The sequence below is a fragment of the Podarcis pityusensis genome, assembly GCF_964106645.2.
Source record: "Podarcis pityusensis genome assembly, chromosome: 17".
Lineage (NCBI taxonomy): Eukaryota > Metazoa > Chordata > Lepidosauria > Squamata > Lacertidae > Podarcis > Podarcis pityusensis.
The window spans coordinates 7,846,963-7,863,715 of NC_138042.1; the positions used below are offsets into that span (position 1 = coordinate 7,846,963).

The window sequence follows — 16,753 nt, forward strand, 5'->3', positions numbered from 1 at the left end:
GAAAGGAGGATGGCTTGGGATAATAAAAGTTCAGAGTCAGCAGCAGCCAAAGGATCTATCAGCTGAACAAACTTGATCTTTGTGCCACTACAGCCAACACAATCTGGATTGAGACCAGACTTTTCTTTGCAGCTTCCTCTTTGATGTCCCTCTAAACAAGGCGCTCACTGCTTTCAACTTAGGAAAAGCAGCAAAGCTGCTGTGTGTGTGTGTGTGTGTGTGTGTGTGTGTGTGTGTGTGTTCTGGTTTCTCTATCCTTCAGCTATGGACAAAAACGAATCTGGAGACTGCAATTGGATCTCTCCTGGATCTCTCCTCAGTCCCCATGTAGCTACCATATCCTGTTTATGATGGTGAAACTGGATCAGTTCCTTATGTATGCACAGCGCAGGGGTGGGGGTGGGATAACATGCAGGCAGGTGAAATGTGGTGTGTGGACATGTAGACTGGGAAGGCTAGAGATGCCTCTGAGTCCACTTTGCAATTTAGTGGTCATACCAGGCCATGAGCCACCACTTAGAATCATAGAATTGTAGAGTTGGAAGGGACCTCAAGGCTCATCTAGTCCAGCCCGCTGCAAACCAGGAATCTGAGCTAAAGCATCCATGGCAGATGGCCATCCAACCTCCAAGGAAGGAGAGCTTCCCTTTTCCCTTTAAGAAGGAGCTGGTATTCCAGAGCTCCCAGGTCATTTCCTCATCTGTCACCAGGGACCTCCGTGACAGCAAAAAGGCCACCACAGTCAGGTTAAAAATAACTGGGAGGGAGCCATGAGCAACCCTCTATTTATAACTGCCTGTGTTTATTTGGCTGTTTCAATCCCCAAGTCCGGCCCATTTGGCTTCCTGCCTTGGGCACTTTCACATTTCTGGTTACGTATGTGTAGGGACACCTTCATCACACACAGATACACACTCCAAAGGGTGGGGTTTTTCCCCTAGCAGGTATAAGAAGATCCTTTGCAACAAACCTTTCGGAGATCACAAACTTTCCCCACCTGCTGAGAAATCAGCTTTGGTTTGTGTGGAACAGGCATAGGCAAACGTGGCCCGCCAGATGTTTTGAGACTACAATTCCCATCATCCCTGACCACTGGTCCTGTTAGCTAGGGATGATGGGAATTGTAGTCCCAAAACACCTGGAGGGCCAAGTTTGCCTATGCCTGGTGTGGAAGGTCTTTTTCACATAGAAAGAGCGGATAAAGGGCTCAGAAAGCTGCGGTTCAGACCCAGCAAGCCATGCTCTCTAACTGGCCTTTCTTTCAGTCCCAGAGGCGTGGGAGGAATCTATAGGTAGAGCTGATAATTTAGAGATACCCTTTTGTATTAAGAAAGAGGCTCAGAGGCTGTTGCACAATTCCTAAGAATGAAGTTGTGTCACATGATTCCTCACATCTGTGGACCCAGAATCTTTACTGTGGTGGTGGTGGGGAATGACATGCAGCAAAGTTTGTGCATATTTACCAGGGATGGCTGAAGATACCGTATTTTTCTGTGTATAAGACTAGGTTTTTTTCCTTAAAAATCATGACAAAATTTAGGTGGCGTCTTATACACGGGGCCATCTCCTCCCATTTTCTTAAATCTGAGTCCCCCAAAATAGGGGGCGTCTTATACATGGAGGCGTCTTATAGACGGAAAAATACAGTATTTTGTTGCCTGACGCAGAAGAGCAAATACAGTAACTGCCGTGCCCATCAGGGTGCACAGTGCTCAAGACTAGCAAAGTTATTTTTGGCATTAAAGGCAGCTAATCCCACAAACACATCTTCACTGGTAGTAAAAATACAACAATAACAAACAAAAATAGATTTTCTGCCCTTTAACCTCATCCTGCCTAAATTGAGGCCCATCCACAATTGCTTTCTCATAAATAAATCCTACTGAGGATGGTGTGCCTTACTTTCAAGTAAAGACACATACAGGGTTTCAGTCTCCATCATTTCATAACTGCTTTCCATATTTCAGGGGAACCCTGGTATCTGACACAGGTTCTCAAAGCTCAGTCTTCCTGAAGTTTGGCTCAGTTCAAACCCTGCTTTGGCATGGTTTCTGGTTCAGACTTTATGAGGAATTGGGAGCTAGAAGCTTGAGGAGGAAAGGCAAGTTTCATACTGTTTGCATGGATAACATTTCTTCCCAACTGTGTATGCAGAAGGTTTCACCATCAAATGATGCTGAGTCCCAATACAGTGGTACCTCGGGTTAAGTACTTAATTCGTTCCGGAGGTCTGTACTTAACCAGAAACTGTTCTTAACCTGAAGCACCACTTTAGCTAATGGGGCCTCCTGCTGCTGCCGCGCCGCCAGAGCACAATTTCTGTTCTCATCCTGAAGCAAAGTTCTTAACATGAAGCACTATTTCTGGGTTAGCAGTGTCTGTAACCTGAAGCATATGTAACCCGAGGTACCACTGTACTCAAGTAGGTTTTAAAGCACCAATGGGTGTGAGCCCAACTGTGACTCTGCAGTTTCCTGTCTGCAGACTTCCTGTGCACAGGGGCGGAGGAAAGGGGGGGTACGGTGGGGGCGGGCCACCCCGGGTGTCACCACTGAATGGGGTGACAAAATGCCAGGCGGCACTCACTGTGGGGTCTGCAGCGCACCCGAGCCATGCGTCTCTCCTGGGAGTGATGTGGTGGCTTGCGCCCCCGTGGGCTCCACGCTGCCCCAAATGGTCTGCCCGCTGCCTCCCCCTCAGCTGTAGGGCGGCTGAGTGGTAGGAGGCAGGCAAAGCCTATGAAGGCCCCGCAGAACGTCCTGCCCCAGCTCGCCCCGCCCCACGGTGGCTGGCCCTGCCCCTGTCCCCAGGCACAGGGCACGTGCGCTGCCCCAGGTGCCAGATCAGCTTGCTCTGCTGCTGCCTGTGCATAATTCATTTGTAAGATTTGTGAGATAGCATATCCACATTGTATTTTTCGCTCCATAAGACGCACCTGACCATAAGACGCACCTAGTTTTTAGAGGGGGAATGCAAGAAAAATATTTTTTAAAGGGAGCAGAGCCTCCTTGGGGAAAAGCTTCCAAGAGCCTCACACATGCTCCACGGGGCTCTTTAAAGGGAGCGCAGCTCTTGGGGGCTTCTCTGGGAGGTGGGGAAAGGGACTGAGGGGTTAAGCCAGAAGCTAGAACAGCAAGAGAGAGTGCTGCGCAGCGATCCCTCTTGCTGTTCTGGCTTCTGGGATAGCAGCACAGCCTGCATTTGCTCCATAAGACGCACACACATTTCCCCTTACTTTTAAGGAGGGAAAAAGTGTGTCTTATAGAGCGAAAAATACGGTAATTCAGAGTCTAAGGCAGATGTGGAAAGTCTTTGGCATCTCCAGGTGTTGCTGATCTCTCACCATCCCTGGCTATTGGCCATGCTTGCTGGGGCTGATGGGAATTGTAGTTCAGTGACATCTGGAAGGCCAAAGGTTCCTCACACCTGATCTAAGGAAGGGTATGTTCACACACTGAAAGTAAGCAGAGGTGGGAGTAGAACTGACAAGCTCCACCAACATTACACTGGCAAAAGTTATTCTTAGACGGGGCTGTGCAACAATTCTAAAACAGTAAGTAGGCCAACAACCTCAGTACATTCCTCCATATATGAGCATGTCTAGTCTTTGTGTGCATTTCTGTGAAGCACTTTCAGAAGGGAACTTCTTTTCCAGCCAGAGTGAAAGAGACAGATTGTCCCCCCCCACACACACATTAAGCAGTGGTTGAACCACATGGCTTACAAGGACCTTTCCAGTTCTATGATCACGGCATCCCAGGGCATGACAAGATCCTGAGGCAGCTGGTGGAAAATATGTGAAGGAAATCTGCTAATGAGCACACCTGGTTTGCACAATACCCCAGCATTTGATTCCAACGGCTTCAACAATGCATCCAGGAACATTAAGGAAGAGGGATGCAAACCGAAAAGTGCATTCCAGACTGCACACACCATGACACCTCCCCAAGGCAAACACCATTGCACAAAGGATCCTGGGGCACATATTATGGAGTGCAGCTGCGTGGAGTTTTTGACCTGTCTTGCACTCCATTTCTGTAGCCATTTGAATGCATGCTGAGGATAAACACTATTAACATTCCTTCCTCTTTGTAATAGCTCACATTTCACAACATTGTCAGAGAAATGGGTTATTGGCTAGTGCTGAAAATGGCATAACTTTAATAAAGCTTGAGTATAGCTCTCCTATCCCATTGGGTCTCTCTCTCTCTTCTTTCTTTCTTTCTTTCTTTCTTTCTTTCTTTCTTTCTTAACTCATTTAAAATTGAGAAACTGAGATGCAGAAAACTGGAAGAATCTCTTGGGTTGCAATCTTCTATTCACGTACTGGAGAGTAATCTCCATTGAACTCAATGGGACTTGCTTCTGGGTAGGTGGGTATAGTATTGCACTGTCAGGCTACATTCCTAAATGCACATATTTCTGAATACATCCACTTTGCACTGTCAGTTAAGGTGGCAGAATTAGAAAGCGATATCTGTACTTCCAGCTGCCTCTTCCTCCTTAAGCCCAGAATTCACCAAGCTGCCTGTTCAAAGGATGAAAATAATTTTTGGGAAATTTGCCTACATTTCTAATGTTAGATTTTGACCTTGAGATGTCACCTCAACATTTTATGAGTTGTGTATTTTTACTTCAAATAGTGTGATTTGCTGAGACCTAGATGCTGGTGAGATCAATGCACTGGGTTATACCATCTTCTTGAATTTCTTTTTAGGCTGCTAGTTTCCTTGGCAACATACTCCAGCTTTTGTTTTAAAATACCAAATTCAAAATAAAGAATATGAGCTACCAAACAGAAGTTTGGCTGCAAGCCAGTTGGTTGTGGAATTCCACTGTGTTGCCAGCTACCTAGCTCTCGTTTGAGAAGATAATCGTTGAAACAACAACAAATGCTTATCCCTTACATCAAGAATGGAGAATCTCTGCCCCTCCAGCTGTTGCTTGCCTCTAGCTCCCATCAGCCTCAGCCATCATAGTCAATGGTCAAGGAGAATGGGAATTGTAATCCTTGAACTTGCTGGACTCCAACTCCCATAATCCCTGACCACTGACTTTGCTGGCAGAGGGCGGTGGCAGTCCAACATCTGGAGGGTTTCAGGTTCCTCACACCACTGGAATTTGAGAGCCCAAAGTCCACCACTGCTGTTCCTTTTCACCAGTGTCTTCCTTCCATCAGAGATGAAAAAAGCAATAGATGTTCCCCATCCTTGGTCAATGGGACCATTTTTTATCATCCAAGTATTTGTTAATTCTATCAAGTTTCCCCATAGCACTTCTCTATGAAACACACACACACACCATTTTCTGTGCCTTCACATCAGAGCCAGCTCATGCACACATTGAGAATTCATTGAGTGAACAAGCCACGGTAGGTTAACTTCCAAGCCACATGCGTCCATTGAACTCCATGTGAACTCACTCCTTTTTTAACAGAGCCCTTCAGGTGAGGTGAATACCCTCAAACATTCTTTTCATTATCTGACAACTCAGCAAGTGAAGTCAGTGGATGCGCTTACTGGTCAGCAAAGAAAATACTGAGCAGCAACAGGCTCAGCACCGTTCTCCTGCGAAGTACCCCAGATATCTCTTCCCAAGGCATGAATGAAGATATCTCTTCATTACGGCTCTTTACACCAGGGGTGGGGAACCTGTGGCCCTCCAGATGTTGCTGGACTCTCAACTCCCATCAGCCTCTGCCAGCAGAGTCAGTGGTCAGGGATTATGGGACTTGGAGTCCAGCAAGTTCAGGGGGACCACAGGCTTGGCATCCCTACTTTAAACCTCTGCTCCTTTTCACCAGACTATTCCAAGCAGCAGAGCTAAATAAAGCAATATATCCACAGGCAGACACTTAAAGAATAACCACACAATGGTCACCCTGTGCTCTCTGGATGAAGGTACAGAGATTGCCAATGATGCATTAGCTAGCTGCTGCAAAATAACATCTGGAAAAGTACAGAAGACAGGCAGCAAACAACAAAAATACTTTCCTTTCACAGGAATAAATACAGTAATATGCATATCTTAATGGCAGTAGGGCAAATGATTGAGATAGTCATTGTTTTCTCCTAATGCTCCCAGAATTATAATTATATATTGCCCCAGGACTACCATTAACCATTAACCTGGATTCAACCTTGCTTGTTGGTCAATGGAAAGAATAGCTCAACAGGAAGTGGGTTTGGGTAGGCATATGGATTCATGGCACTGTTTGCTATACACTAGCCCAAAGGTGGTTAGCCTGTGATCCTCCAGTTCTTGAATTCCCATCATCCCTGACCTTTGGTCATGCTTGGCTGCAGAGCTGCAGCTATGGGGAGCAGGGCTAGCCAGGTATTTTGCCCCCAGTGAAGCCTCCAGAGGGGTGCCATTGAGGCTCCCAGCCTGTGTGTCTGTGTGTGTGCGCATGTGCCAAACTGGGTCTTTGACCCGGGTGAAATAAAGCCTAGTTTCACCTCTGCTTGGCTGGAGCTGCTGGGAGTCCAGCGACGTCAAAGGTTAGCCCCCTCTGCAGCAGCATTTAATTGCCATTTGACTCCACCGTTTATTACTTTTCTCCCTACAACCATATACATATTCACAAACCTGACAACACTTTGTAAAGGTAAAGGTAAAGGGACCCCTGGCCATTAGGTCCAGTCATGACCGACTCTGGGGTTGCGGTGCTCATCTTGCTTTATTGGCCGAGGGAGCCGGCGTACAGCTTCCGGGTCATGTGGCCAGCATGACTAAGCCGCTTCTGGCGAACCAGAGCAGCGCACAGAAGTGCCGTTTACCTTCCCGCCAGAGCGGTACCTATTTATCTACTTGCACTTTGAGGTGCTTTCAAACTGCTAGGTTGGCAGGAGCAGGGACCGAACAATGGGAGCTCACCCTGTTGCGGGGATTCAAACGGCCGATCTTCTGATCAGCAAGTCCTAGGTTCTGTGGTTTAACCCACAGCGCCACCCACGTCCCTGACAACACTTTGTACATAAGTGTATAAAAAATAAAAATCCACAAAAGCTTGTGCCACAACCAGAGCCGGATTTAGGGTGGTGCGGGCAGTTCTCCCGCCCAGGACGCCAAGCTGAGGGGGTGCAAAATTGAGAAGACCCATTTGGGGACCCCAAATTTTGGCCTTGCTCAGGGCGCCATACTACCAAAGATTACCAAAGCCCACCCCTACCATAGCAGTTCTGTTCATCTTTAAAAGTGCCACAGACTTACTGCTGCTTTTGCTGCAACGGACTTAGCACAGTTCTCCCACTGCACAAAACAGGCAATTACTTAGAAGCATGTCCAAAAGCTGTATCAGCTGTCCTGGAAAGCCCAGTTCCTAATCCTCCTGAGTGCAGCGCACACTGCGGTTACCCTGCATATACATTCTGCACATGTTCAAAGGAATTTTTATTAGCATATTCCGCTTGTTGATCTCTGGCATTCAGTGTAGTTTCCATGACCCAAATTAAATCCTGCCTGGATATATGTGTGTGGGCGCACGTCCCTTTGCACTTCTCAGGGTGCAAAGAGAAGGCTTTTTGTACCTTTAACGCTTTGTACAATTTGGGGTGTGTGTGGCACCTGTCAGGGTGAGAAGCTGCTGCAGGTGAAATCCCCCACCTCCTAACAGATCCCTGGAAAAAACACAGGCTTCCTTCCTAGACCTGGCTGGAAGCATGCGCCCACTTCTACGCTGTCACCTCTTTTTGCCACTGCAAAGCGGGAGAAATTATTTTGTCACCGTTCTGACAACCGGGCGTGGGGGGGGGGGAGGCGGGGGCAGAGGGCTTTTATAGTGCCGGAATAGGAGCAGGGCTGACTCATAAGGAAAGCTTCAGTGCAATGCCGGAGTCGTGCGCGGAAAGGGGGCGGAATCCGTCCCGTTCGCCGGTTGTGCAAGACGCAGAAGGCCCCTTCCCCAGCCGCCGGGCGCGCAGAGCGCCCAAATCAACCCCCGTCCCCGCCAGCAGACGGCTCCCTTCTGGCCTCGGGAGACCGGAGAAGAGGAGACCCCCCACCCGGGAGAAAGGGAAGATGCAGAAGAGAAAGGGGCTCCTTCGCCTTTGGGGAGTCGCCGCTTGCATCCGGCTTCAGCGGCACCGGCGAACATCCCCCTCCTCGATCCGTGCGCTTCCAGGGTCCAGCGGGAGCCCCGTCCGGGGGCCACCCACTTTGCAGGGGGTCTTTGGAGAGCAGGGGGCGGGCACCGCGTGCCACCCAGACGCCTGCGATCCACAGAGAGGTGCCCTGCGCCCCGAGGGTCTTCCGCCCTGCGCCCCGAGGGTCTCCCCCCCTCCTCCGTTTCCCCGGGGCGCCGCGGGCGCCTTCCCCGCGCTGGCCACCCACCTGCTCGGCGTGGGATCCGGCGTTCATGCCCATCCGGGCCAGGCCCTGGCGGAGCTCGTGGATGTCCACGCGCCCGTCCTTGTTGGTGTCCAGCTGCTCGAAGAGGCTGGCCCAGCGCTGGTGTCGCTCGGGGTCCCGGGCGCTTTCGGCGGGGGGCGCCTGGCGGGGCGCCGCTCTCTCCCGGGGACCCAGCATCCTGGGTCTCACCGGAGCCCCGGCGGCAACAGGCGGGTCTTGCTGGCCGCGGAGGAGCCCGACGGGCCGGGGGCCACCATCGCGCCGCTGCCCGGCCTCCAGCAGCCTCGCTTCGCAAACGGAGACGCCTCCGCCGCCGCCCGCCCGTGCAAGGGCATTTAACCGACGGCTGCTTGGCGTCGCCTCCCTCGGCCGTTTCCTCCTCTCGCCCCTCCCCGCTTAGCGGGAGAAAACGGGAGGAAGGCGCGCTGCACGGGCGCCGAAGGGTTAATGCGCCTCCGGGGGCGGGGAAGGAAGGAAGGAGGGGGAGGGAGGGGGCCGGCCGCGTCAGGAGGGCTTAGGCGCTCCGCAAGCCAGCGCTCGGCAAATGCGCAGGATCCGAGCCGCGCTGCGGCGCTGCCTTCTTCCGCAGCGGCCATTCTGTCGCCGGGTCTTGGCTGCGCCTGCCCGAAGAAGCCGCCCGGCCTCGTTCCCTGCAAGGAGACTTTCCCTGCTGCAACAAGTCTTTTTATTATTATCGTTTTTAAATTTTCTATTTTTCAGGTTTGTACATTTCGCGGATTTCACCATCATTTTGACATTTCCAAACTTGACTTCTTTCTGCAGTTCCTCAAATTTGTTTTTAATATCTTCTGCATATCCAAATGAACTTAATTTGCTCATTTATTCATCTTCTTTAAATATATACTCTTATGAAACTGCAGGTTATTATTACAATAATCCTGCCAAGGTTCCTATCTGCTTACAATTTATCTGTAAATATTCAACCAACCATTTCCATTCTTTTATAAAAAGTTTGTTATCTTGATTTCTTATACTTCCAGTAAGTTTCACCATTTCTGCATATTCCATAAGTTTTTGTATCCATTCTTCTTTTGCTGGGACTTCTGCTTCTTTACATTTTTGGGCTAGTAATATTTTTGCTGCTGTAGTAGCATACATGAATAAATTTCTATACATTTGAGGTAGTTCTGTCCCTATAATTACCAAAAGAAAAGCTTCTGGTTTTTGTTTTTATAAACTTTATTTTAAACATCCTTTTCACTTCATTATGTATCATTTCCCAGTAAGCCTTAACCTTACTACATTCCCTGCAACAAGTATGCAGGCAGTGACTTAGAAGGCAGCTCCCACAGGGCTTCCTCCCCTCCAGGGTCCTGGGTAAGTGTGCGCGGAACTGCAGACAGGGCTGCAGATCAGGAGCTCAGAGAAACCTAAGACGAGCCCTCCTGGATCAGGCCCAAGACCCCACGTCGTCCAGCATTGTGTTCTCACTGTGGCCAGCTAGATGTCCGTTGCAAGCCTGTGAATGGGATGTGAGGGCTCTCGCTTGCGGCTTCCAGCAAACTGCAGGTAAAGCACAACTATGACGACTCACAGACTTGTTGAGTTGGAAGGCACCCCAAAGGTCATCTAGTCCAACCCCCTGCAATGACTCATAGCTCTCGATTGTCTTATCCTGCACAGCTTTGCCGATTCACTTTTTAAAGGGTTGGCAGCCCTCAATACCCTGGCAATTCACATGCCATTTCTGCCGTGATCTCACAATGTGGTTTCAGGGGAGCCACTACTTAAATTTCAACTCTCCACTAGAGCATGTGAAACTGACCTCTACACAGAGTCTGACCACTGGCCCATCTAGTCCACTCTACTGTCCAGCAGTGGCTTAGCAAGATTTCAGAGAAGGATGTGTTCCACCTGCTATCCATGGTTTGGGGAACTGGACATTAGGTAGGTTCCCATTACAATCCCATCCCCCAACCCCAGCCCTACTTGAGACCTGAGAGGATCAAAGCCAGTTGAGATGTCAATAGTGGGAAAGGTGGCCAATGGGGGGTTTTTTTAAAAAAAAAATTATTATTATTATTATTATTGAATTTATATACCACCCTATACCCGGAGGTCTCAGGGAGGTTCACAGAACAAAATCAATATATAAAACCACAAAATATATAGAGTCATACCTCGGGTTACAGATGCTTCAGGTTGCGTTTTTTCAGGTTATGGACGCTCTGAAACCCGGAAATACTAGAACGGGTTATTTCTGGGTTTCAGAGGTCGCGCATGCGCAGAAGCACTAAATCGCGCTTTGCGCATGCGCAGAAGTGCTGAATAGCAACCCCTGCGTGCGCAGACACGCCGCTGTGGGTTGCGAACACTGTGGGTTGCGAACAAGCATCCCGCACAGATTAAGTTTGCAACCCGAGTGTCCACTGTAAACAAAATGAAAACGACAACCCAATAACACACCCAGCCACCCACCCAGGTTGACACAGTATAAGGTTGCTGCCTCGGATCAAAGTTGCCCATGGATGTTTAAATGGGCTGGTGCCAGCTAGCAAGGGGAACTTCGGAAGTTTTGCTGTGTTGGATGTGCCACCAACCTATAGGGCCCCTTTCCCCTGAACCCCTTTAGGCTCTCCTCTTTGGTGGCACTGTCACAACTGCTGGTGAGAAAGGCACCTTGTTTCATCTTCTTCTTCCTACTAAGAAGACTTGAGCGTTCTTGGCAGAGCAGAGGGAAGGAGGGTGGGTGGGTGGCGTGGTATCTGGAGACTGGATCCAACCCCGCAGCCCATGAAAGGCTAGTTCCTGCAAGCTCTGCCCACCGACTGACGCTAAAGATAATCTCTTCCCGTGAATTAGCAGTACGCAGGTTTTCGTTTTTTTCTCCTTTTCTACCCCCTGCCTGTTGCTGTCGTTGGAAGTGTCGTAAGCATGGCGAGGTTTAATTCCTGCTTTCGTACATGCCCTGCCTTCAAATCCTCCAGCCTTGAATGCCTTTGTTTGTTCCTTCCACCGCTCTGGTGGGGCACGGAATGATTGATGTTTCCATCTTCCCTACCACCTTGCTGTGCATGTGGAAAAGGAATGTGAACCAGGGCATTGCCCAAGGAGCCTGCCTGCTTCTTGCCAGCTCTTGATTGGAGTAATGCAAGCCTTGGAGGAAGTGGAAAGAAAAGCCAGCCCAGACCTCTTCTGTTTCCCACCAAGAGCTGCCAGTTATTATTGACTGAATGTATATACCACCCTATACCCGGAGGTCTCAGGGTGGTTCACAGAAAAGATCAACATAAAAACCACAATATATATAATCAAATTAAAAACAACAAACCAATAACCCCCCCACAAAAGAGCCACATTTTAAAAGGGCATAGGATGTCAATCAGATCAACCAAAGGCCTGGTTAAAAAGGAATGTTTTCAACTATAATGAAGGCGCCAGGCGAACTTCCCTGGTAAGAGCATTCCACAGATGGGGAGCCACTGCAGAGAAGGCCCTGTTTTTGTGTTGCCTCCCTCCGGACCTCTTGAGGCAGTGGCACACTGAGAAGGGCCTCAGAAGATGATCTCAGGGTCTGGCTAGGTTCATATGGAATGAGACGGTTCTTGTGGTATTGTGGTCCTGAGCCGTTTAAGGCTTTATAGGTCAAAACCAGCACTTTGAATTGGGCCTGGAAATTAATTGGTAGCCAGTGCAGTTGGAGCAGGATCGGTGTGATATGCTGAAACCGTCTTGCTTCGATCAGTAACCTGGCTGCTGAATTCTGCACTAGCTGAAGTTTCCGAACCGTCTTCAGAGGCAGCCCTACATATAAAGCACTTCAGTAATCTAACTTTGAGAGTATAGACAACAGTAGTTAGGCTATCCGCGTCCAGATAGGGGCATAGCCGGGGCACCAGCCAAAGCTGATGGAAGGCACTCCGGGCCACTGAGGCCACCTGAGCCTCGAGTGACAGCAAAGGATCTAGGAAAGGCATAGGCAACCTTCGGCTCTCCAAATGTTTTAGCCTACAACTCCCATGATCCCTAGCTAACAGGACTAATGGTCAGGGATGATGGGAATTGTAGTCCAAAACATCTGGAGGGCCGAAGGTTGCCTATGCCTGATCTAGGAGTACCCCCAAGCTACAAACCTGCTTCTTCAGAGGAAGTGTAACCCTGTCAAGAGCAGGCGACCTCCCACCCATCTGGTCTAGGGAACCACCCACTAACCAGTGCCTAAGCCTTATCTAGATTGAGCTTCAGCTTCTTCTTCTTCAAATGATCAAGCTTCTGTGTCTTTAGAAACACATGCAGAAACCTGGCAGCTCATTCCCCACCCCACACCTTTATCTCCAAGGCAGGAGAAAGAAGTCCCCTGCTTTATTTCTGTACTAAGGTGCTTCTGTTAAAGCAGGGCAGGCCCTGCCATTAGGCAAGAGAGACAACCACCGGAGAAACCCAAAGACAGGGGTGCAGAGCAGGGAAAAGGGGTTGGAAGACAAGAGCTCTGTGTGTCATGCGGCTTGCTTGCCATGCATCCTCCACATTATTATTCTGCTCCCAAGCAGTAAAACACAGCTGCCAGTCCAGTTGGCTTTTGTATGTGGAATGGGGCAGTGAAGAGTACATTTTGCCCTTCCCTTCAGGCAGCAAAAAGGTATTGGGCTGGCTTTGTGTTAAAGGCACAAGAGAAGGTAGGACTTTGGTTAAAAAAGAGCAGTAACTCTGAACTCAGTTGTGTGGTAGAAGTGAAATAAGTAAGAAAAATGGGGTCATCCCAGAACTGTGCATGTTGCAGTTTTATTTTTAATCCCTTTCCTAGCAATTTCAAACATGGGATTTGCCGAGTGGTTCATTGTTGAGCTGATGTTTTCTGTGAAATATCCACTGCATTTTTCGCTCCATAAGATGCACCTGACCATAAGACGCACCTAGTTTTTAGAGGGGGGATGCAAAGGGGGGGGGGAATTCTTTAAAGGGAGTGCTGAGCAGAGCCTGTACGCATCCCAGGCTCTGCTCAGCGCTCCCTTTCACGAGCCGCGTGAAGCGTGTGTGCAGCGCTTGCAGGCTTTTCGCTGAGGAGGGAGACGGGCAGCCCGTCAGTGACTGACACGTTGATCTACCCTAACCACATGGTAATTATTGTTTTGCAAACTTAATTTTTCTTCATTTTTAGTTTTGTAACCTAAATATTTGTATTTTTCAGATCAGACCATGGCTTCTTCAAGTAGGCAAAAATGTGTCAGTGTCCACTTATCCCCAGTATAAATATGACATATTGGCAAAAGTCAGAAATTGAAAGATAACTATAGCACGTACACGAAAATCGATTTCAGATTCGAAATCAGCATTGAAAGAACATATAACAGCAGCTGAAAAATCTCATGCAACAGAAAATGGGGGGAAAAATGTTCCCCAGTATATTGTGTATCCCAAGGGAATACATTTTTTTGCATACCTCCAACTGAACATGTTATGTTCAATGCTATATGTCACTTACATTTATACTCATGTTGCACTACTTTGACTATGTGTTTAATAAAATATTGAATTCTTGCGTTGTGAAAAACAAAGATTATGGTGAAAAGTGAAAAACATGAATTGCAAAAAAACCCCTAGAGCTTACAGAACAAAGCCAACTTCAGATATGAAATCAGCACATCAAAATTAGGTTAGAACAACTGCAGGTGTCAATGCAACAAAAATGTTGTTTCCCAGTGTCAAAGCACCCCAGGGTGCCACAGCACCCTGGTTGAAAACCACTGCCATACTGTTTGAGGAGGGCAGATCACTAGCAGAGAGGGAATAGTGGTAGAGCTTGGCAGCAGGGTGAGATGGGGGGCGGGCGGGCTACACATCGCTTGAGTAATCTTTGGATGGACCTTGTACTGGAGCTTGTACTCTTTTCCCCAATTCTTGCCATTGCTATCCTGGTGGCAAGTGAACTGGCAGAGTGAAGGGACTAGCAGGCTGAGCTGAAAACCAGGAAACCCCTGGTTTGAATGTCCCCTCTGCCATGTAGGCGCTGGATGGCTTTACGTAAGCCTCCCCCGCCCCCTCTCAGCCGTAGTCCTCTGCAATATGGTAGATAATAATGCCAGCTTGCTTTAGGATTGAGTAAGGAAGATTATGACTGAATGATCAGGTGATGGGCTTTGAACGCTTGAAAGGACTACATAAAGTGAAACTTCACAGCTAAGTACGGTAAGTTTACAGTACTTTGAATTTTTTTTATAAAAAAACTAGTTAGGTAATTAGCTCATAACATACTGTTAAAAAGAGGGTTTTGGGGGGATCATTCTGTATGATCCCCAAGCCCCTTTAAAAATATTTTTTTTATTATTATTTTCACATATCAAATTATTCCAGCAATTATATTTCCCCCCAATTTTTTCCTCTCCCATCTCCCCCTCATACCCCTCCCTCCCCCCTACAACTTCCCTCAGTTCCTCTTTCTGATTTATTAACACATACTATTCTCTGCATGTTATAAAAATGTAAAAATCTCTGAATTGTCCATCTATTATATTAACAAATAAATTTGTGTATGTTTATTCAAAACCTGCCAAGGAGTCCAATTCGTTTTGTTGTTTCTGTATTTTGTAAAAAGTTCCCATTCTTCTTTATAGTCATAGCTGTCCTTCTCACGCAATTTGTATGTCAGTTTAGCCAGTTCTGCATAGTCCATCAACTTCTCTTGCTACTGTTCTTTTGTCGGGATTTTTTCATTCTTCCATCCTTCCCCGAGCCCCTTTCAAACCTATGATACTGTGTCAGCGGGGGTGGGTGGGTAAGAAGAGGAAACCAGCCAAACCTTTGTTAAGGCTGGCCAGTTCAGTGTTGTCGTTTAACATATCCAAAGAAGCAGCTCTGTAGCCATTGAGGCAAATCGGCAGGCCTTTCCCCCTTGTGTGGCTGGGTGGCAAGTCAACTTAGGATAGATTCACAGTATTGCAGAGTTGGAAGGGACCCCAGGTGTTATGTACTGAAGTTCTCACCCTGGGCCAGCAGGGGGATACTGTAGATAGTTATGCAAATGAAGGATCGAAAGTGACGTTCAGTGATTGGATAGCTTTAGAAAATTGTTAGTTACGTTGTACTGGAGCTCTATATAAGCAGGCTGACTGAACCCTTCAGTTCAGTTCTGTACTGGCCTCTGAATAAACAAGAGCTGTTTGAAGAATCACTGTGTCTTCTGATATGTTCACCCACAACTTAACACCAAGGATCATCTAGTCCATGGGTCGGCAAACTAAGGTCTGCAGGCCGGATCAGGCCCAATTGCCTTCTAGATCCGGCTTGCGGACAGTCCGGGAATCCAGGCAGCCGGCATAGTGCACGCGCATGATGTTTTTTGTGACTCAGCCAGGCTTGGGGGGTCAAAAGTGAGGTGGGCAGCTGCTTGAGAGAAGCCCCTTCTCCGTCCGTCGCGCATGCGCAGCAATCTTTTCTTCCGGGGTGGGGAAGAGGGAAAAGGAGCCACAGGTCGAATTTCCACCATGGAGCTGCCGGTGACTGACCTCAGGAAGGGCAGCTGTGGTGGCAGGGGCTCAGAGGCGACTCAGGAGCGATACCTGCCGGTGTCTGTGGCGGCGGTGCTCGCTGCTGGAGGAAGCAGGGAGCGCCTGGGTGGCTGCACTCCGAAGCAGTTCTGCGCTCTGCTGGGGAGGCCACTCGTTAGCTACATGGTGCGAGCCATGGAAAGGTAAATAGCCGCCACCGCCTCATCTTCCCTCACGCGGGGAAAAGAACGTTTTAGCTTGAGTGGCACTGGCCTGACTTAGCGTGGCCAATGGCTTTTCCCTTCACCCACGCAAGCGCACACGCTCTCCAGGGCTGACAGGAATGGTGCGCTTACCTCAGCCCCCCACCCCGTCTTACGAGAGAAATAATAACTGTCAACGTGTAAAAAGCAAAGGAAGCAGCGTGGATGTATGAGGGAAACCCCCCCCCCCAAAAAAAATCACATTTGGGCAACGTTGGGGTTGGTCCCAATGAGGGTTTTTGCCAAAAATGCAGGTCATAATCATGGCAACATATAGTCCGGGCCCCCCACAAGGTCTGAGGGACAGTGGACCGGCCCCCTGCTGGAAAAGTTTGCTGACCCCTGATCTAGTCTAACCCCCTGCAAGCCAGGAATATGCAGCCCCAGGCTTACACCAGCTTATATACACCACAGTTACACCATATAACCAAAAATAAAGATGAAAAACAATAGGTAAAGGGGTGCTAGGTATGGGAGTTGTATGTGAGAGTTGGAAGGATGCTAGAAGGTGGAGACAGAGCTGTGTCTGCTCTGTGTTGGATCCAAAGTTGTGTCTTGGATGCTCCCCTGGAAACCTAAGAGAGAAACAAGATCTATTGGGGTGTGCTCAAACATACCTACACTCAGTCCCACAGATAATTCCTTTTCCCATCACCATCCACCACCCCTCACCCCACCCTTCTGTTAGAGCACTTT

General features: G+C 48.6%; 1 protein-coding gene across 1 annotated transcript in view; it reads right to left on the minus strand.

The window, feature by feature from the left end:
- The window catches only part of LOC308466911 (mitochondrial adenyl nucleotide antiporter SLC25A23-like), a 45,089-nt gene extending 36,339 nt beyond the window's left edge, over nucleotides 1-8,750 (minus strand). Inside the window, exon 1 of the mRNA XM_080988227.1 lies at nucleotides 8,332-8,750. Coding sequence (XP_080844353.1) covers nucleotides 8,332-8,526 — 195 coding nt within the window. The 5' untranslated portion in view covers nucleotides 8,527-8,750. The remainder of the gene's footprint in view (nucleotides 1-8,331) is intronic.
- Nucleotides 8,751-16,753: the final 8,003 nt, after the last annotated feature.